Source organism: Podarcis muralis, chromosome 6 (assembly GCF_964188315.1).
Source record: "Podarcis muralis chromosome 6, rPodMur119.hap1.1, whole genome shotgun sequence".
NCBI lineage: Eukaryota > Metazoa > Chordata > Lepidosauria > Squamata > Lacertidae > Podarcis > Podarcis muralis.
The window spans coordinates 26,239,025-26,256,427 of NC_135660.1; the positions used below are offsets into that span (position 1 = coordinate 26,239,025).

At 41.2% G+C, this 17,403-nt stretch overlaps 1 protein-coding gene across 2 annotated transcripts in view; it reads left to right on the forward strand.

Moving 5' to 3' along the window:
- The window catches only part of PLOD2 (procollagen-lysine,2-oxoglutarate 5-dioxygenase 2), a 64,408-nt gene that overhangs the window by 35,409 nt on the left and 11,596 nt on the right, over nucleotides 1-17,403 (forward strand). For both annotated transcript variants that reach the window (XM_028731223.2, XM_028731224.2), the window contains exons 6-13: nucleotides 1,075-1,138; nucleotides 1,877-1,974; nucleotides 2,243-2,344; nucleotides 3,476-3,601; nucleotides 6,797-6,918; nucleotides 9,222-9,326; nucleotides 10,695-10,820; nucleotides 16,500-16,641. In XM_028731223.2, the coding sequence (XP_028587056.2) occupies nucleotides 1,075-1,138; nucleotides 1,877-1,974; nucleotides 2,243-2,344; nucleotides 3,476-3,601; nucleotides 6,797-6,918; nucleotides 9,222-9,326; nucleotides 10,695-10,820; nucleotides 16,500-16,641 (885 nt within the window). The remainder of the gene's footprint in view (nucleotides 1-1,074; nucleotides 1,139-1,876; nucleotides 1,975-2,242; nucleotides 2,345-3,475; nucleotides 3,602-6,796; nucleotides 6,919-9,221; nucleotides 9,327-10,694; nucleotides 10,821-16,499; nucleotides 16,642-17,403) is intronic.

Below are 17,403 nucleotides of genomic sequence, written 5' to 3' on the forward strand. Positions count from 1 at the left end.
TGCATGTTCAGTGGCCAGGTGGAATGCTGGCAGATTATGTGTATGGGGTTTTGCATATGGGAGTATTCTGGAAAAGGACCTGGTCAATAGGAACCTGGACAAGAACACTCCTCACTGTAACATTTTGTTGTAGGTTCGATGTGTTTAGTTTCATGCTGTCATCCTCCTAAATTAGAGGTAGTCTCTCTAAGGACTTTTGGACATCCAGGAAATAAACTCCTGCATGATTCCAGTATTGCATGGGTGTTGTATTGATTTTAGTGGAGATTTTAGCAGATCTTTGGGTGAGAATTCTATTGCAGTGGTCCCTTTGAAGAACATGGCTTGCTGCTTGTTCTCTTCTTTCAAAGCAAGGCACAAACAAGAAAGTCAATATGTATAGCAGCAGCATCTACACCCAAATTGTTCTGTATATATCCTGGTATATTCCCAACTTTTCTTTATTTCAAGCTGTCAATGTATTAGTGTCATTTGGCAGCTCCTCTCCTATACCGCTGACTCATCATTCTTTGAGAAGTCATGAACTTAATTTGCTTGGCTTACAAAACAGAAAGCAAGCCTTTGTTTGTAGGATGATAGAAACTGTTGGCTAAATGAATCGTATGTTCTTGACGAGGGACAGATCTTTATGACACGCTGAACTATGAAGATATATGAGAGATTGGGAAACATCTGGCATAAGAATTAAGGATATTAAAATGAATTGTCAGTGAAAACATGCAGTCATGTTTTTAGATAGTTTACATTTGTCAAGATGTTTAGAATTCAGTTTGTACAGTGGTACCTCGGGTTACATACGCTTCAGGTTACATATGCTTCAGGTTACAGACTCCGTTAACCCAGAAATATTGCTTCAGGGTAAGAACTTTGCTTCAGGATTAGAACAGAAATTGTGCTCCAGCGGCGTGGCAGCAGCAGGAGGCTCCATTAGCTAAAGTGGTGCTTCAGGTTAAGAACAGTTTCAGGTTAAGTACGGACCTCCGGAACAAATTAAGTACTTAACCCGAGGTACCACTGTACTGCCCTTGATTTTATAATGCCTCATTTAGCATATTTTATATACTTACATTTTAGGAACGCATTAATATCACGTTGGATCACAAGTGCAACATTTTCCAGACTCTAAATGGAGCAGTTGGTATGTATTCTGAAGTGTCTATTGAGTGATGAAGGATATGCCTCTCAGATTTTTTCCTTGCCATTTCTGCATTAGCTATTATATAATACAATACATCCAAGGGGCTTTCTGTACATTTATACTTCATATGGAATTAACATCAAGTGGTGATCGGTTACAGCCCCCCTGGCTTATGTGATCTTTCATTGGCTTCCCAGTGGGAGAACTGACTAACCATCTGGAAGATCATGCAGTTATTTGAACGTTGGATCACTCCTCATCCCAGAAAAAATAAGACCTAGAAAGATACCCCAGCTTTTTTCTCCCCACAATAGAAGTCGGCAGAGAGAGGGAGAGAAGTGGCAGGAAGAAAGTCTGCCTCCACTGTTTCCAGAACAGCCCTGAGGGGAAAAGATTGTATCTGGACAGGCCCTGACTTACAACAAGTGTTGGGAAATGGTAACCCAGTTCCTCTGAGGAAGCAGGGGGTCCCATTGTCATAAATATGATCTTGGGATAGGAATAATAATGATATGTAAAACAAACAAACAAAATGTTGTGGTTCTTATTTGGCAACTGGAAATGTTCCTAGTGAACGTAGAAATTAACAGCCTGTGGATCGTAGGCTGAAATGACAGGAAATATGGAGATCTTTTTTTTTAAAAAAAAGGGATGCTCAGGGAAATGGAAAGAATGCTGTGAGAGTCTTGTTTGAGTAAACTACAGATGATGTATCTTTAACTTCCTGGTGGGCTGCAGATGAAGTGCTCCTGAAATTTGAAGATGGAAGAGCCAGAGCGAGAAATTCACTGTATGACACTTTGCCAGTCACTCTCCATGGAAACGGCCCAACCAAAGTGAGTGACGGTGTCTTTGTTTCAGCTAAGTTTTTTATTTATTTAATGATACTGGGATACTAGCAGCCTACTGAGGATTAGTTGACAGTGGCAGTAGGGCAGAATTATCACATTCTGTTTCACCCCTGGTTTCCACTCCTTTAAGTTGAGTGAGCATGACAGCAGAGCCTTGTGAAACTGGCCTTTAATTGAAAGGTACAGAAACAAGATTTTATTATATTGCTGAATTAATTAGGGCTGTTTTTCCCCCTCCACCTCCCAATTGTAGCTTAATCTCAATTACTTTGGAAATTATATCCCTAATGGCTGGACCCGTGAAACTGGATGTGGTGCCTGTGATACAGATTTATTAGACTTCGCCACACTTGATGTAAGTATCTGTTGCATGCGGCTGAATTCTTTCAATGTTGAGCTACATATTGATTGTCATGGCATTGTCTACCTCCTTCTGCACCTGGACTGTTGCTCCAGCTTCTCCCTCCTTGCTTTTATCAACCCTTCCCATCCTGCTACCACCTACCTTTCCCTCATCTTCACAGTTTTCTTCCAGGCCCTTCATGCCCATATTTAGTTTTGGTCTGAATCACTTAATGCTTCACAGTTTCCAGATGTTTATATAAAGTGTCTGGTACAGCGGTAGAAACATATTTTTTTTTTGTCTTTTTGGTACATGTTTGTGCAGGTTGCAGTACATTCTTGGTCTTCATTGATTCAGATAAAATGTTTAGTATCATTTTTGGGGGGAAATAGCTGACAAAGTTTTTTTTGCACTCACTCAAAGAGAAACAATTGCTAGCTGACATTTCATAGACATCGTCAAATCTTACACTACATATGCAACCGTCAGGATTCTTACTGGCTAATTGGATCGTTAAGCTTATTGGCTATGCGTTTGCAGTCCATTGTAACTTCTGGCAGCAGTTCTTCCATCAGTGTCAGGGGTAAGATAACTTCTGAATGCCATCTAGGTCAGCTACTTTGGCAGGCTACCATAGTCTTCAGGGAAAACCCCTGATCCCATAAGAACTTTAGAACTCTAGGAAACTATTTCCATTGTTCAAAATTCTCAGTGAGCTTTCCCACCCCATCCTTCCCACCCTACCCCTTAGTTATTCTATTATATATTCTGATTACATGATTAATACTGTACACTTATATACAGCCTGAGAAGGGTCATAGCTCAGTGGTAGAACATCTGCTTGTTTTCAGGAATATGGGTATGCAGCATAAAACTTACTAATTTCTCAGACAGCATTTTGCTCACTGATATCAGGAGGAATTTCATGGATTCTTATTGTATCATTTCATTTCAGCTATTAGTATCTCAAAACAGCGATTAAAAGTGTATTCAGACTTATAACTTGTGTAAAACTGGAGGTTATTTCCCAAGATATATAATATGGATCATTTTGGTTAAATGTAAGATTGTTCATACTGTTTTAAACTTTAAAGTAAAAGCTTTTTGTGGTTTTCTTTTATTTTTGCGCACTTTTTTTTAAAGGAGACTCCAACAGTAACAATTGGTGTTTTCATTGAACAACCAACTCCTTTCCTGCCTAAGTTTCTAGACAGATTGTTGACTCTGGACTATGCAAAGGAAAAAATTACCCTCTTCATTCACAATAATGTAAGTACTTTAGGTGGTAATTGAACAGTCACATTTGTAAATTAGTTAATGAAGTTGGTCTAGTTATGTAGATTGACAACAAAGTTAAGTTCTTAAACATTTAAATGCATCTCTTATTACAGAAAAATAATGTGTGTGTACATATATGTTTACACATACATGTATGTACATGCACACACGTTCAGAATAAAATTTCATCAAAAGCATGTTAACTTTTCCATTCTTCTTCAGTTCAGTACTGCTTATAAGACATGCAGCTATGCCACCATGACTTAAACTACTTCTTCTTTTGGTTTTTGAAAGTGGTGGAATTACACCATCTACCAATAAATATTAAATAGCTCCTCCAAATAATTTTTAAGGGCAGCTGTTAAAGCTCCTGTGTTTTGGCATCTATAAGTATAACCAGAGGGGGGAATGTTGATGTGTGTTGGGGGTATAGCTCCTCACTTGTGAAGGGGCATTTTATCTGGTCTGCTCCTTGTGTGGCCTCTAGATGCTTTTCTCCAGTTTATTTTCCAGTATACCTTCAGATCTGAAAGTTTCCCTCTTTCTTTCTCTCTCTGCTGCCCCCCTTCTTTTTATACCATGGATGGGGAACCAATGGCCCACAGGCCTAATTTCCTATGAGGCCATTTCCCACAAACCACGCCCACCTCTTCAACCCTTGATGTCCAATGGGAAGGAGGTAAAGGCACAACCTTTACTTTGAAGTCCATTTCCAAATGTTTTCAGTAGAAGACAAGGATCTTTGCCCAATGGGTTAAAAAGGTTCCTCATCTCTTGCTTATCCCTTCCATTTAACTTCACTTGTCACCTATTCCTCATAGAAAGTATACAGTGGTGCCTCAGGTTACATACGCTTCAGGTTACAGACTCCGCTAACCCAGAAATAGTGCTTCAGGTTAAGAGCTTTGCTTTAGGATGAGAACAGAAATCATGCTCCGGCGGTGCGGCGGCAGCAGGAGGCCCCATTATCTAAAGTGGTGCTTCAGGTTAAGAACAGTTTCAGGTTAAGAACAGACCTCCAGAACGAATTAAGTACTTAACCCGAGGTACCACTGTACACAGCTCAGGCCACTGCCTCTGAATACCAGTTGCTGGAGACTACAGGAGGGGAGAATGCTCTTGTGTTCAGATCCTGCTAGCAGATTCCCTCAGACATCTACTGAGAGAACAGGATGCCGGACTAGATAGGCCATTGGCCTGATCCAACAGGCGCATCTTACATTTTTTGCTTATTTTGTCCAAATAAGTTTAGGGTAGTCAATATTGAGAGGGGAGCAAGCAACAACTGGTGAGGCAGGTCACAATGCGATATCTGGTGGCAACTGCATGGCAATAGAGAGGGAGAAGAATTCTCTTAACTTTATAATTGCTGAGAAGTAGAGAAATGGGTTGCTGCAGCTGCACCATTCAAGTGTATGGCTGGATACTCATATCTGATGACTTCAGGCACCTGCACCCACCCTGGGGCAGTTTATCCACCCGGCAACAGCACATTTACATAGGGTTGACCTCAGCAATGTCCACCACCACACCCTGATGAGCAGTTAGTTCTGTGGAATTGATGTTTGCGTGCTGCCACACCTAAAAAAAGGTTGGTCCAATGAAAGACCTTGCTTAGGTTACATCCCAATTTATTCATGAGCAAATAATGAATTATGGAGAACCGTTGCTATTCATTTTTACAAATGCAAACAATTCTATATATACTGAGGCTTGCAACTCAAACAGAGTCACAAAACTGAAAACAAACAGTTTTATAAATTTATACCTGGCACAATTTCACATATTTTTTATTGGCTAACTAGTATGGATTTAGTGGTTCAGGGAAGGTACTGAAATAGTTTTATCCCCCCCTCAAAAAAACCTAGATTTTAGAGCTTATCCAATGAAACTGAATTTCCACAAGCAATGGGTCCACCTCTTTATCACTTTTTAACCACTCTGACTGATGTGTAAAAAGATAAGATCTCTCTAGGAATAATAAATCCCAGTTAGGGAATATTTAATATGTAGTGTTACTCTATAGTATAGAAGGTAATGCCATGGGCAAAAGATCACAACCATATATTCTACATTAATTAACAAAAACTGGCTACAACCTTCCATTTCCACCCACCTTCTTTTAAGAATAAGAAAATCCAATACATTAACAGCTTAATGTTATGCATGTCTACTCAGATTTACTCCCATTGTGTTCAATGGGGCATACACTCAGGTTGAGCTGTTATAGGATTGTAGCCTAAGGAGTTAACACATCTGTCAAATAGCAGGAGTGACCTAAAATAGTAGTTGATCTTGGGCTTGTTTATTCTGCTGCTAAATTTCCAGTGTTATTTTTTACTGTGACGGTTCCTGCTGATTATCATAATATTTTTAGTAAGTACTAACATCCAAGTTCAAAGTGGAACTTATTTGAGGTGAAATAATATTTAAAGAGGAACTCTGTAAAGGTGGACTGACTTTTTAGACTGATTAGTGCTCTTCTTATTTTTTCACCATCATTATAAAAATGAGTAACTATATAAAATCACTTGTCAGAGATTTAGTTGTGTTATAGGCGTGTTGCAGCTAAAACAAAGTATTTTAAAATGTTATTTCCTCTAGCACCTTCTTTTTGCAGGTATGGTATTTTCCTGTCGCTGGTCTGTGTGTTCTTCTGATTCTTTTTTTGCTTGCTAAACAAAATACCATATTTTTGTGTGTATAAGACTAGGGTTTGTTTTTTACCAAAATGTTAGGTTTGAAATTGGGGCTTGTCTTATACATGGGTAGTGCTGAGGGGTGTTTTCTTAATTTGGAGTCCCCCAAAATAGGGGGCGTCTTATACACTGATAAATATATCTTCCTTTCCTCTGGGTCTCTTACTATTCCTGATTTCTGGTGTCCCTGGTGGAAACAAGCATGTTTATGGGGAGGGGAGGCATTCCTGCCTGGGGCTCCACCACCAATGTGTGTGCATCTGTTTCAGTGTCTGAAGCAAGTCTATGCAATTAGCCTTACTTTGGACCATGAAACAAATGTCTGTAGGTCAAGGATGTCCTTCTGCAGGAGGTATAGTGAAGGCACCTGCTACACCTCTATGGAGAACTTACACCACTGGCTAGTACTGGACTGCTCTGTTGCATGTTTAATTTTTACACGGTATTACCGATTTCTCATTTATTAATTGTTTCATTACTTTTTCAGGAAGTTCACCATGAAAGACATATCAAGACGTTTTGGGAAAAAGCCAAGCACATGTTCAAAACGATACAAATTGTGGGTCCCGAAGAATATCTGAGTGAAGCTGATGCCAGGAACATGGGAATGTAATTTTATTTTTAACGATTTATCTCCTCAGATCTATATATGGACAGGAATGAAATGTGTAGATTTAGACGGGAAGATGTCTAATTAAAATGAACACACAACCAAATCATTGATGCAGTGGCCCCAACAATGTATTGTGTTTATGAGCAATTCCTGCTGCTTTCTTGTAGGGCTGTTGCTTGTTGGCAAAGATTTAATGATCCATCATTGAGACTTCCAACATATGTTTTTAGAGTGCTGAGACTAATAGTTCATGTTGAAACTCAGCAGATGTTGTAGATTATTCATCAGCCTCTCTGTTAAGATCATTATTTTATTTTTAGGTATTTTTTTTTAAAGAAGGTTGGCTAACTTCTTTTAAAATTCAACATCTAGCATTAACATTCAAGTAATGTAAAATAGTAATAGTAATAAAGCAATTGTAAAAGCCATTTAAAAAGCAGAAAGACTAGCAATAAAAATAGGGAAACAGCAGGTATAAAATAAATCATCCACTAGAAGTTCAGGATGATAAAACTGTATTGATCTTGCACCAAGAAGCTAACAACATAGGCACCAGCTGTGTGCCTCTAGGGCAGGCATCCCCAAACTCGGCCCTCCAGCTGTTTTGGGACTACAATTCCCATCATCCCTAGGACCACTGGTCCTGTTAGCTAGGGATGATGGAAGTTGTAGTCCCAAAACAGCTGGGGGGCCGAGTTTGGGGGTGCCTGCTCTAGGGAAACTGGTCCAGAACTGGTCCGCACCACCAACCCCCCTCCCCAAACTACTCTCTCCAATCTCTACCCATCTCTAACAGTGTTATGCGGGCTGCCCTGCTCAGATGTTCATAAGTAAGGCACCTGTTATCATGCTTGTGAGCTGTGGTTTTCTTCTTTCCAAGCATTCACTGCCCTGCACACCTTGATCCTGTGAATTCTTGCTGCCTCTCCCAAGGCCCAGACACTTGCCTCTGAAACGTGAGAAGCTAGTTGCAATTCTAGCAGAGGTGGACGCTGCCACGTCTCAACAGAGTGTCTTTTTGCTGTGGAGTGGGGCTGCATCATGGAAAAAAAATCTATGTGGCTTTCACTCTCAAACAACCTTTCCACTGAACAGAATAGCTCCCTCATCATTGTATGACCTGCAACATATGTTTGGGATGATAACATACAGCTGGTTTCTCTTTCATTGAAAGGTTGCACCACAGGAAAAAAAAGATCCAGCTGTTATAAATTATGAAAGTTCTGGGAACAAGAATGTTCATAGTCTTCAGAATGATCTATGTTCCATAGCTTTTATAATCAGATCCCGGTATCACATCTCTTTGTCTCTCGTGCACATACATGTGCACTGGATTGGCCATTGACTTTAACAGTGCAGCACAGCAGTTTAATATCACATTTTATTTTCCAACAGAATTCCCTGGTATTAAACCAGCCAGCTATCTACGTCAGTATTTTGTTAACATCCACACCTTAACTGCAATAGGGTCATCTATTGGGGCTCAAGCCCATGACTCTGGGATTAAGAGTCTCATGCTCTCCCAACTGAGGTATTGAGTGAGGCTCCAGTCCAATAGTAAAACAGTAAACTAGGGTTATGTTTACCACTTACCTACCTGTCTGTCACGTGGGGGATAATATTGTGAACAGAAATTAGAGCTGTACATAGAGGACAATGGTTGTATTAATATGTAATTTATATTTGCATTCATGTATTTAGGAATAGGTATGAAATAGGTATGGTGGGTATCCGTAAATTGCTATTGTATTGTCAGATTTAATTTTCAACAAATAGGTGTACAGTTGTATTAATTAATGGCATTGTTATTAAGAATGATTTTTTTTCATTTACTAGGAAGGGACAAGTTAATGACAGTGAATGTGAATTTAGAAAAAAATTGGGGTTTTGAAAATGTTGGGAATACAGCTCTCCAAATCTGGGGGAAATAGAGGAATTTCACTATGCAAATCTTCCAGAAGATGGACAAATTCCCCCAAATTGGTAGTAACATCACCTTCAAAAATCCAAGACATCTGTGCAAAGAGTGAGACTGATATTTTGAAAAACTTCCTTCTGGTGGATAGATAAATCAAGCGAAACCCAGATTGCATTATTAGCCATAAAACCTATTACTTTCAACTACTAACAGTTGCTTTAAGTAGACTTGTTTCAGGAGTCGAGTTGCCAATTCAGGTAGCTATTAAGCAAAGGAACTTCTTAAATGCACACTGCAGCTGTATGCTTAAAACTATTATCATCTCTTTGGAATGGAACATGTTTGCAATGCTAATGCCTTGTGTGTCTCTTCCTTTTCAAGGGACATCTGTCGGCAGAATGAAGGATGCGACTATTATTTCAGCATAGACGCGGATGTTGTTTTAACGAACCCCAGGACTTTAAAACTCTTGATAGAACAGAATCGGTACGCTTATGGCAGGAGGGGTTGGGGAACTTATCAATTCTAGGTTCTTTTATTACTACTACAGGTTTGTTTCGTACTTCCTTGAAATAGATTTCTCATGAAAGAAGATATACCGGGTGGCATCCAGTGGTGTTCATCTGCCGGTAGAGTAGATTTCCATTTGCGCAGTGGTGTTTCCCATTCCTATCTCTGTACCTAAAAACTGTGGAGAGCTGCAGTGGGGGAGGAGAGGAAAATTACTTCTGCATCACTGGATATCGCCATTATGTCCGGGCAGAGGAGAATATTAATGCACTCCTTTATGTGAAAACTAGCCTTCCACTATGATTTAGGGGGCTCTTTCTTTTTTAAAAAATTAATATATATATTATTGGATTTTTACAGTTTTATATTCAATAAAACAACACAATATAACATTTGTTATATAAAAGAAAAAGAAATCCCCCCCGCCTCCCCGTGACTTCCCTCAACTTCCCCTTCTGGTTCTTTAAATATTTACTACTTCTGAGTATTTATTAACTTATTTTTATAATCTTATACCTTAATACTTGTATTTTCTTATCAGTTGTATACCAAATTTTCTTTCATGATTACATCTTACAGTCAATTTCATTCCATGTTGTCCTTACTTAACCGTTGATATTATTTTCTTACTTGAAAGTGTTTAATCAAACCCTGCTAGTGAGTCCATATCTTTACAGTATTTCTGTAAATACATGATAAAAGGTTCCCAGTCTTTTTTTTTTAAATTCTGATTTAGGGGGCTCTTCTTAATCATGTGAATGCTCTGTCATTGGTGGATATGTGCTGCGGGGATGGAGGCCCTCTCCCCCATGCTTCTCTGCACATATTGCAGTAAAGGCACTTCCTTCAGCATGTTTGCTTTTTGATCACGTCAACTTTCTTGACTTTGACGACAATGTGTCTACAAGAGAGGCTCAGTTTCACTATGTGTCAGTTAAGGCTTTAAAGAGCTATTTTATCATTCACACCGTTAATCCATTTTATCCTGATTGGCAGCCCATCAGGCAGAGATCTTTCATCGCTATTCTAGCAGAAGCCTTTCAGTGGGAATGCGAATGATGGAATATAAGACTTTATGCATGCATGCGTGCATAACATATACTCTTCGTTGAGCTATGTCCCTTGAAATTTCACGTTGCAGTTGTTGCTTTACAAATTCAGAATTCAGAAAGACTTGGTTTTTCTCACTATCCCAGAGGCAGTGACTGGAAGCAAAGAGGCCTATTTAGAATAAGTGACAGCTATTAACACCCGTCTCTTCCCCAGTTATAGAGTGTCTCCTTGTGATTGCCTGACATTTCAATCTTTTTGTTAACTTTCAATGCAATCATGTTTTTAAAACAGAAAGATGATTGCCCCTCTTGTACTGCGCCATGGGAAGCTTTGGTCAAACTTTTGGGGGGCGCTGAGCCCTGATGGATATTATGCTCGGTCTGAAGACTACGTGGATATTGTCCAAGGAAACAGAGTGTAAGTTAACTGTTTGCTCTTTTGCATAGGTGCGGACTATGTGGGGCCCTGAGTGCCCGGGCACCCACAAATTTAAAATGAAGGGGCTGCTACCCCCCCCCTCCGATTCGACTTGGTGGCATGCGCACACTCTGGAGCATGTTGATGTCACATCGACACACCCCTGTGATGTGCAGGAGTGACATTGGCCCACCGTGAGTGTGCCAGAGTTGCACATGAGCACACCCTGGGCACATGCAATTCCACATACAGACATCCAACAGCTATCCCAATACTAGTTGTTGAAAAACCACCTTGTTCATACTTTTTTTGATTTGGCACGTATGTAAGTATTGATCATGTCTATACAGTGGTACCTCTGGTTATGAACCTAATTTGTTCCGGAGGTCCATTCTTAACCTGAAACCATTCTTAACCTGAGGTACTTTAGCTAATGGGGCCTCCTGCTGCCGCCACACGATTTCTGTTCTCATCCTGAGGTAAAGTTCTTAACCCAAGGTACTGCTTCCAGGTTAGTGGAGTCTTATAACCTGGAGTGTTTGTAACCCGAGGTGTTTGTAACCTGAGGTACCACTGTATTCCAGCTTTGCTCCAAGGAGCTGCTTCATGGCTGAGCAGAGAACTCACTGGGTAACCTTTGGCCAGTCGTAGTCACATGGTGGTTGTGAGGATGGAATGGGGAGGAAGAGAACCATGTATGCCACCTTGAGTTTTTTTGAGGAATGGTGGGGTATAAAACATACATAACATGCCACATCAACGTATGTGTTAAATAAATTGGTTCTGGGGGACGGACGGACACAATTGTGGTGGCTGTATTGAGTATTGCTTCAGTGAACATTTCTTAAAGTGAGTTATTTTTAAGACACAGTCAGCTGTGAGTGGCTTTCAGCCCTTTTTCGGCTAACTAATCCCTGTAACGTGTTGAAATATCCTGTGGATATCCTCAAAACCCGTCTCCATGCATGCCCCACAGTCAAAGTAAAAAATAAAACCAAAGAAGAATCTGGTAAGAAGGACTTTACAGTGGTGCCCCGCAAGACGAAATTAATTCGTTCCGCAATTTTTGTCGTCTAGCGAATTTTTCGTCTTGCGAAGCACGAAATCCCATAGGAATGCATTGAAAATCAATTAATGCGTTCCTATGGTCAAAAAAAGTCCAAACAAAGCCAAATTTGGTACAACAACAGTTTATTAACTGCTCTTTAAAGTCACACATACTGTAAAGAGCAGTTCAAAAATTGAAGGGAAAATAAATTAACTTTATAAACATGACAGAAAAACATTTAAAAATCAACAAAGTGTACAGTACATTTTCTAAGACTCTGGGGGACCACTCGAAGAAGGCTCCTCTTCCACTCTTTGCTTCTTGGTCAAGAACCTGTCCATAGTCTGCTGCTTTATCCGCCTTTTCAGCAGCTCCCTGAAAGACGACATGACCCTCGTATCATAAAAGTTCCCAGCGTCATGTGCCACGTGCTTCTCATGGTGGTGTAGATCTGCAAAAGTCTGCACCTCCTTCCACTTCTGGCAAATGTCCCTCAGTCTTTCGGAGGACAGCCGTTCCTCAGTTGCTTCCTCCTCTTCCAGTGAGGCCTGCTCCTGCGCAGCCTCTGCCTGCAGTTCGACCAGCTCCACGGTGGTCAGCTCGTCGTCGTGCCCCTCCACCAGCTCGCAGACGTCCTCCTCCGTGACCTCCAGGCCCATGGTCCTCCCCAAGGCAACAATGTCCTGCACCACTGTTGACTCTGGTGCATCAGAGTCACTTGGTGCCACACAGTCCGGCCACAGGCTGCGCCAAGCGCAATTCAAATTTCTCTGGCTGATCCCTTTCCAGGCCGTGTTGACCATCTTCAAGCAGGTGACGATGTCGAAGTGGTCCTTCCAGAATTCCCGCAGGGTGATGGTGGTGCAGTCAGTCACCTCGAAGCATCGCCTGAAAAGCTCCTTGGTGTAGAGTTTTTTGAAATTGGCGATGACCTGCTGATCCATCGGCTGGAGCAGTGGCGTGGTGTTAGGCGGCAGAAACATGATGTTGATGAAGCTGAACTCCTCCAACAAGTCCACCTCAAGGCCTTTAAGATGGGCAGGAGCATTGTCCATCAGAAGCAAAGCCTTCAGCGGCAGGTCGTTGTCCAGCAGGTACTGCTTGACAGCAGGGCCAAAAGCAAGATTGACCCAGTCCACAAACAGCACACGTGTGACCCAAGCCTTGCTGTTGGATCGCCACATGACACTCAGCCGCTCCTTGTCGATCTTGTGTCTCTTGAAGGCCCGTGGGTTCTCCGAGTGGTACACCAGCAGGGGCTTGATCTTCAGGTCGCCGCTTGCGTTGGCACAGAAGAGCAGGGTCAGGCGGTCCTTCATGGGCTTGTGGCCAGGCAGCCTGGACTCCTCCTGAGTGATGAAAGTCCTTTTGGGCATCCTCTTCCAAAACAGCCCGGTCTCGTCGCAGTTGAAGACCTGCTGCGGAACGTAGCCCTCCGTCTTCACAAGCTCCAGGAACTCCGCTGCAAAGTCTTCAGCCGCAGGAACATCAGAACTGGCAGCCTCTCCATGCCTGACCACGCTGTGGATGCCAGATCTTGTCTTGAACCGGTCAAACCAACCTCTGCTAGCCTTGAAGACTTCTGGCTCGGCTGAGGTTCCTGGCTGTTCCCGGATGAGGTCAGCGTGCAAGGCCTTGGCCTTCTCACAAATGACGGCCTCAGACACTGTGTCCCCTGCACGCTGCTTCTCTTCTATCCAGATGAGCAGCAACTTCTCGACCTCCTCCAGGACAGCTGGGCGGTTCTTCACGATCCTGGTGACTCCCTTGGCTGCATCAGTCGCCAGGATCTTCTCCCTCATCTTCAGGATGGTCCCGATGGTCGATGGGTTCCTGCCGTACTCCCTGGCGATGTCCGTCACACGCATTCCGCCGTCGTGCTTCCAGATGATCTCCTTCTTCATTTCCAGCGTCACCTTCTCCTTCTTCCTATCGCCGGCCACCGCAGCAGCAGTCTTCTTGGGTCCCATGGCAGCACAGCTCCTACCTTCGTAAACTCAGAAACAGAAAAAAAAATCAGTGATGTGCTTCAAACCCAAAAAATACAAAAGCAGCCAGCCACCCACCACACAGAAATTAAAACCCAGAACCAAGGCCTTGAATCCCAAGCACCCCAACCCCAAATCCAAAATCCAAAAACCCCCAAAAAAGTTTTAAAAGTTTAGCTTACCAAATGGATGAAAGAGAAGTTCTGGAAAAGCTTCAACAATCAACCACCGAAGTCCTCAGAAACCTCAAATGGCTGCAAAATAAGTTTAGGAAAAGCTTCAAAAATCACCAATGTCTTCAAAAACCTCAACTGCTCCCACAGACACGCACCAACCCACCCACAACACAGAAATTGCAAACCCCTCCCCAACTGCTCCCCCAGCCCCTCCCCAACTGCTGCAAACCCCTCCCCAACTGCTTCCCCACCCAGACAAAAAAAAATTTCAAAAAATAACAACATGGCCAGCACTCAGAAATTCAAACTCAGAAAAATTTTTCAAAAATAAACAACCATGCCTAGTGGTCACAGAAAATCATAAAAATTCCAAAAAAAACCCCACATGGTCCCAGATTTCTGCAGAAACCTCCCCAACAGTTCCCCTGGCCAGCCAGCACTCAGAAATTCAAACTCAGAAAAAAAAATTTGAAAAAAAAACAACCATGCCTAGTGGTCACAGAAAATCACAAAAAATCCCAAAAAAGCCCCACAAGCTCCCAGATTTCTGCAGAAACCTCCCCAACTGTTCCCCCAGCCAGCCAGCACTAGAAATTCAAACTCAGAAAAAAATTTCAAAAAAACACAACCTGGCCCAATGGTCACAGAAAATCACAAAAAAACCCAAAAAGCCCCACAAGCTCCCAGATTCCTGCAGAAACCTCCCCAACTGTTCCCCCAGCCAGCCAGCACTCAGAAATTCAAACTCAGGAAAAAAAAATTGAAAAAAAAAACAACCATGCCTAGTGGTCACAGAAAATCACAGAAAATCCCAAAAAAGCCCCACAAGCTCCCAGATTTCTGCAGAAACCTCCCCAACTGTTCCCCCAGCCAACCAGCACTCAGAAATTCAAACTCAGAAAATTTTTCAAAAATAAACAACCATGCCTAGTGGTCACAGAAAATCATAAAAATTCCCCAAAAAACCCCACATGGTCCCAGATTTCTGCAGAAACCTCCCCAACTGTTCCCCCAGCCAGCCAGCACTCAGAAATTCAAACTCAGAAAAATTTTCAAAAAAAAACAACCTGGCCCAGTGGTCACAGAAAATCATAAAAATTCCCAAAACCCCCCCACAAGCTCCCAGATTATCGCAAACCCCTTCCCAACACCAAGTCCTTTAATCCCAAACACCCCAACCCAAAATCCAAAACCCCCCAAAAAAGTTTTAAAAGTTTAACTTACCAAATGGATGAAAGAGAAGTTCTGGAAAAGTTCTGGAAAAGTTTTGGAAAATCTTCAAAAGTGAGCAAAGTCTGAGAAAAGGCTACCAAACCACGTGCTAACAGTTGCTCCTCGAAGTCAAGTCGCAACTGCAGCTGCTCAAGCTAAGCACCCTTGGTTTTAACGGTTTTTACACAAAGGAAACAAAGTCGCGAGACGTTTTCGTTTTGCGAAGCAAGCCCATAGGGGAATTCGTCTTGCGAGGCAAATCGCGGACGAAAAAACCTTTCGTCTAGCGAGTTTTTTGTCTTGCGAGGCATTCGTCTTGCGGGGCACTACTGTATTTAACGCTTGTAAAGTTCTGCATAACCCTGGGTTGTAACTTACTTTGAATTGCTTGCATTGACTGTGTATTAAATTCCTTCAGCATACCCCCAAACCATTTACTTTCCCCATACTTCCCACATGATTCAGTTCTGGCTTTTTCCTCAGCCAGAAACCATAAAAGAAGGAATTAACTGATATTGTTATAAGCTGGCTATTATTGGGGGAATATTGGAAAACTAATAAAAAATTATTTGAAAAAAACAACAACCATAAAAGAAGTGACATATAAAGACGTTAGTTATTGGAAAGGCTGTTTTTAATTCTGTTTCCTTGTAATTGCCATATATTTTAATTTATAAGCTGATTTTGAAGAGTATGTGCTCTGTCAATAACTTTAATTGAATAAAAAATGGAAGGGAGATTTAAAAGTGAATGTTCTCAATTCAGCTATTTTCTGATTTTATTCTTGTATATGGGTCTGCGAGCGAGAAACCTGACCTGAAAAACAAGCCAAAAATGATTGATTTTGCTTGTTTATTGTTTGTCCAGCTTTTGAAACCTGCCACAAGGTCAAGTAGCATTCTGGGACATGCGGTTCTACAGCTGGGTGTTAAATATAATTTTAGAATGGTTCAGTTTGTGCCTTTATCCATGTGGTTGCATTAGCAAATATTCCACAGTAACTTATTGGTCTCCTTAGTCTTGTTTACAAATGGATAATGTTCTCTCGGTTCTGTATAGTGGAGCTTTGTGGAGCTTTTCCGCAACAAGAGTACAAATGATTAAAAAAAAAGAATTATGCTCCATAGTATTTTCATCCTGTTTCATGAGTGGAAAATTCTCACCATAGGAAACAAATGATGAAAAAATGATGAAACTTGAATGAAATTCATCCAAGTGTATTTTACACCCAACTCCTTTTACCATTTTCCCCCAGGGGTGTATGGAACATCCCTTATGTGGCTAACATATATTTGATCAAAGGACAAACCCTCAGATCTGAGATGAAAGAGAGAAATTATTTTGCAAGGGACAGATTGGATCCTGATATGGCCCTCTGCAGGAATGCCAGGGAAATGGTGAGTTGCCTGAGCTTTGAAAATGTCTCGCTACACTTTGGTTGTTCTTTCTTTCCAATTTAAAGTACTAGCCAATTTTTTTGTGAGTTACAATCACTTTTCTGACTCTTTGTTACCTCTTCACAATGGCAGCAGTTAAACCAATTCACATCACAACTTTTTGGCTTTGAGTATAGTTAACACTCATAAATATTGTGTGCTGCCTGTTTCTGAATGCAAAATTACTTGTGAACTTAATCAATACCTATTTCAAATGGTAATTGTAGCTCAGCACTGATTTTCTATTTTTTCTAAATTTTGTTCTTGAGTTAATAAACCATCGCAAATGCTATATATTGTATGAAGGATACAATAGAACTGATGTCACATTATTGCATTTTAGAATTGTCTTTTTCAAGGGCAGGAATGATTGATCTTGTTATTTCAAGGCAGATTAAATTTTGCTAAACAGGACCAATGCTCCTTGTCGTTATTAGTGTTTAATGGATGCTAGCATTATGGGAACATATATGAATATCATTGCAATACAAATGTAAATCTGTATCTGTACTGATATCTACACTAGTTCCAGAGCAGAATCAAATGACAGCTATTTCCAGGCAATGTAGCATTGAAAAATAATTTTGCTGAATTGAACAAGAAAAGTTGGCAAGTATTGAAGTTTATTCCCTCCTTTAACAAGGCATGATTTTCTTTTGTTTGTACTCGTTCTGCAGAATAGTCCAATCAACATTCTCTTGTTCTCAACCTTTCCTGCATCAG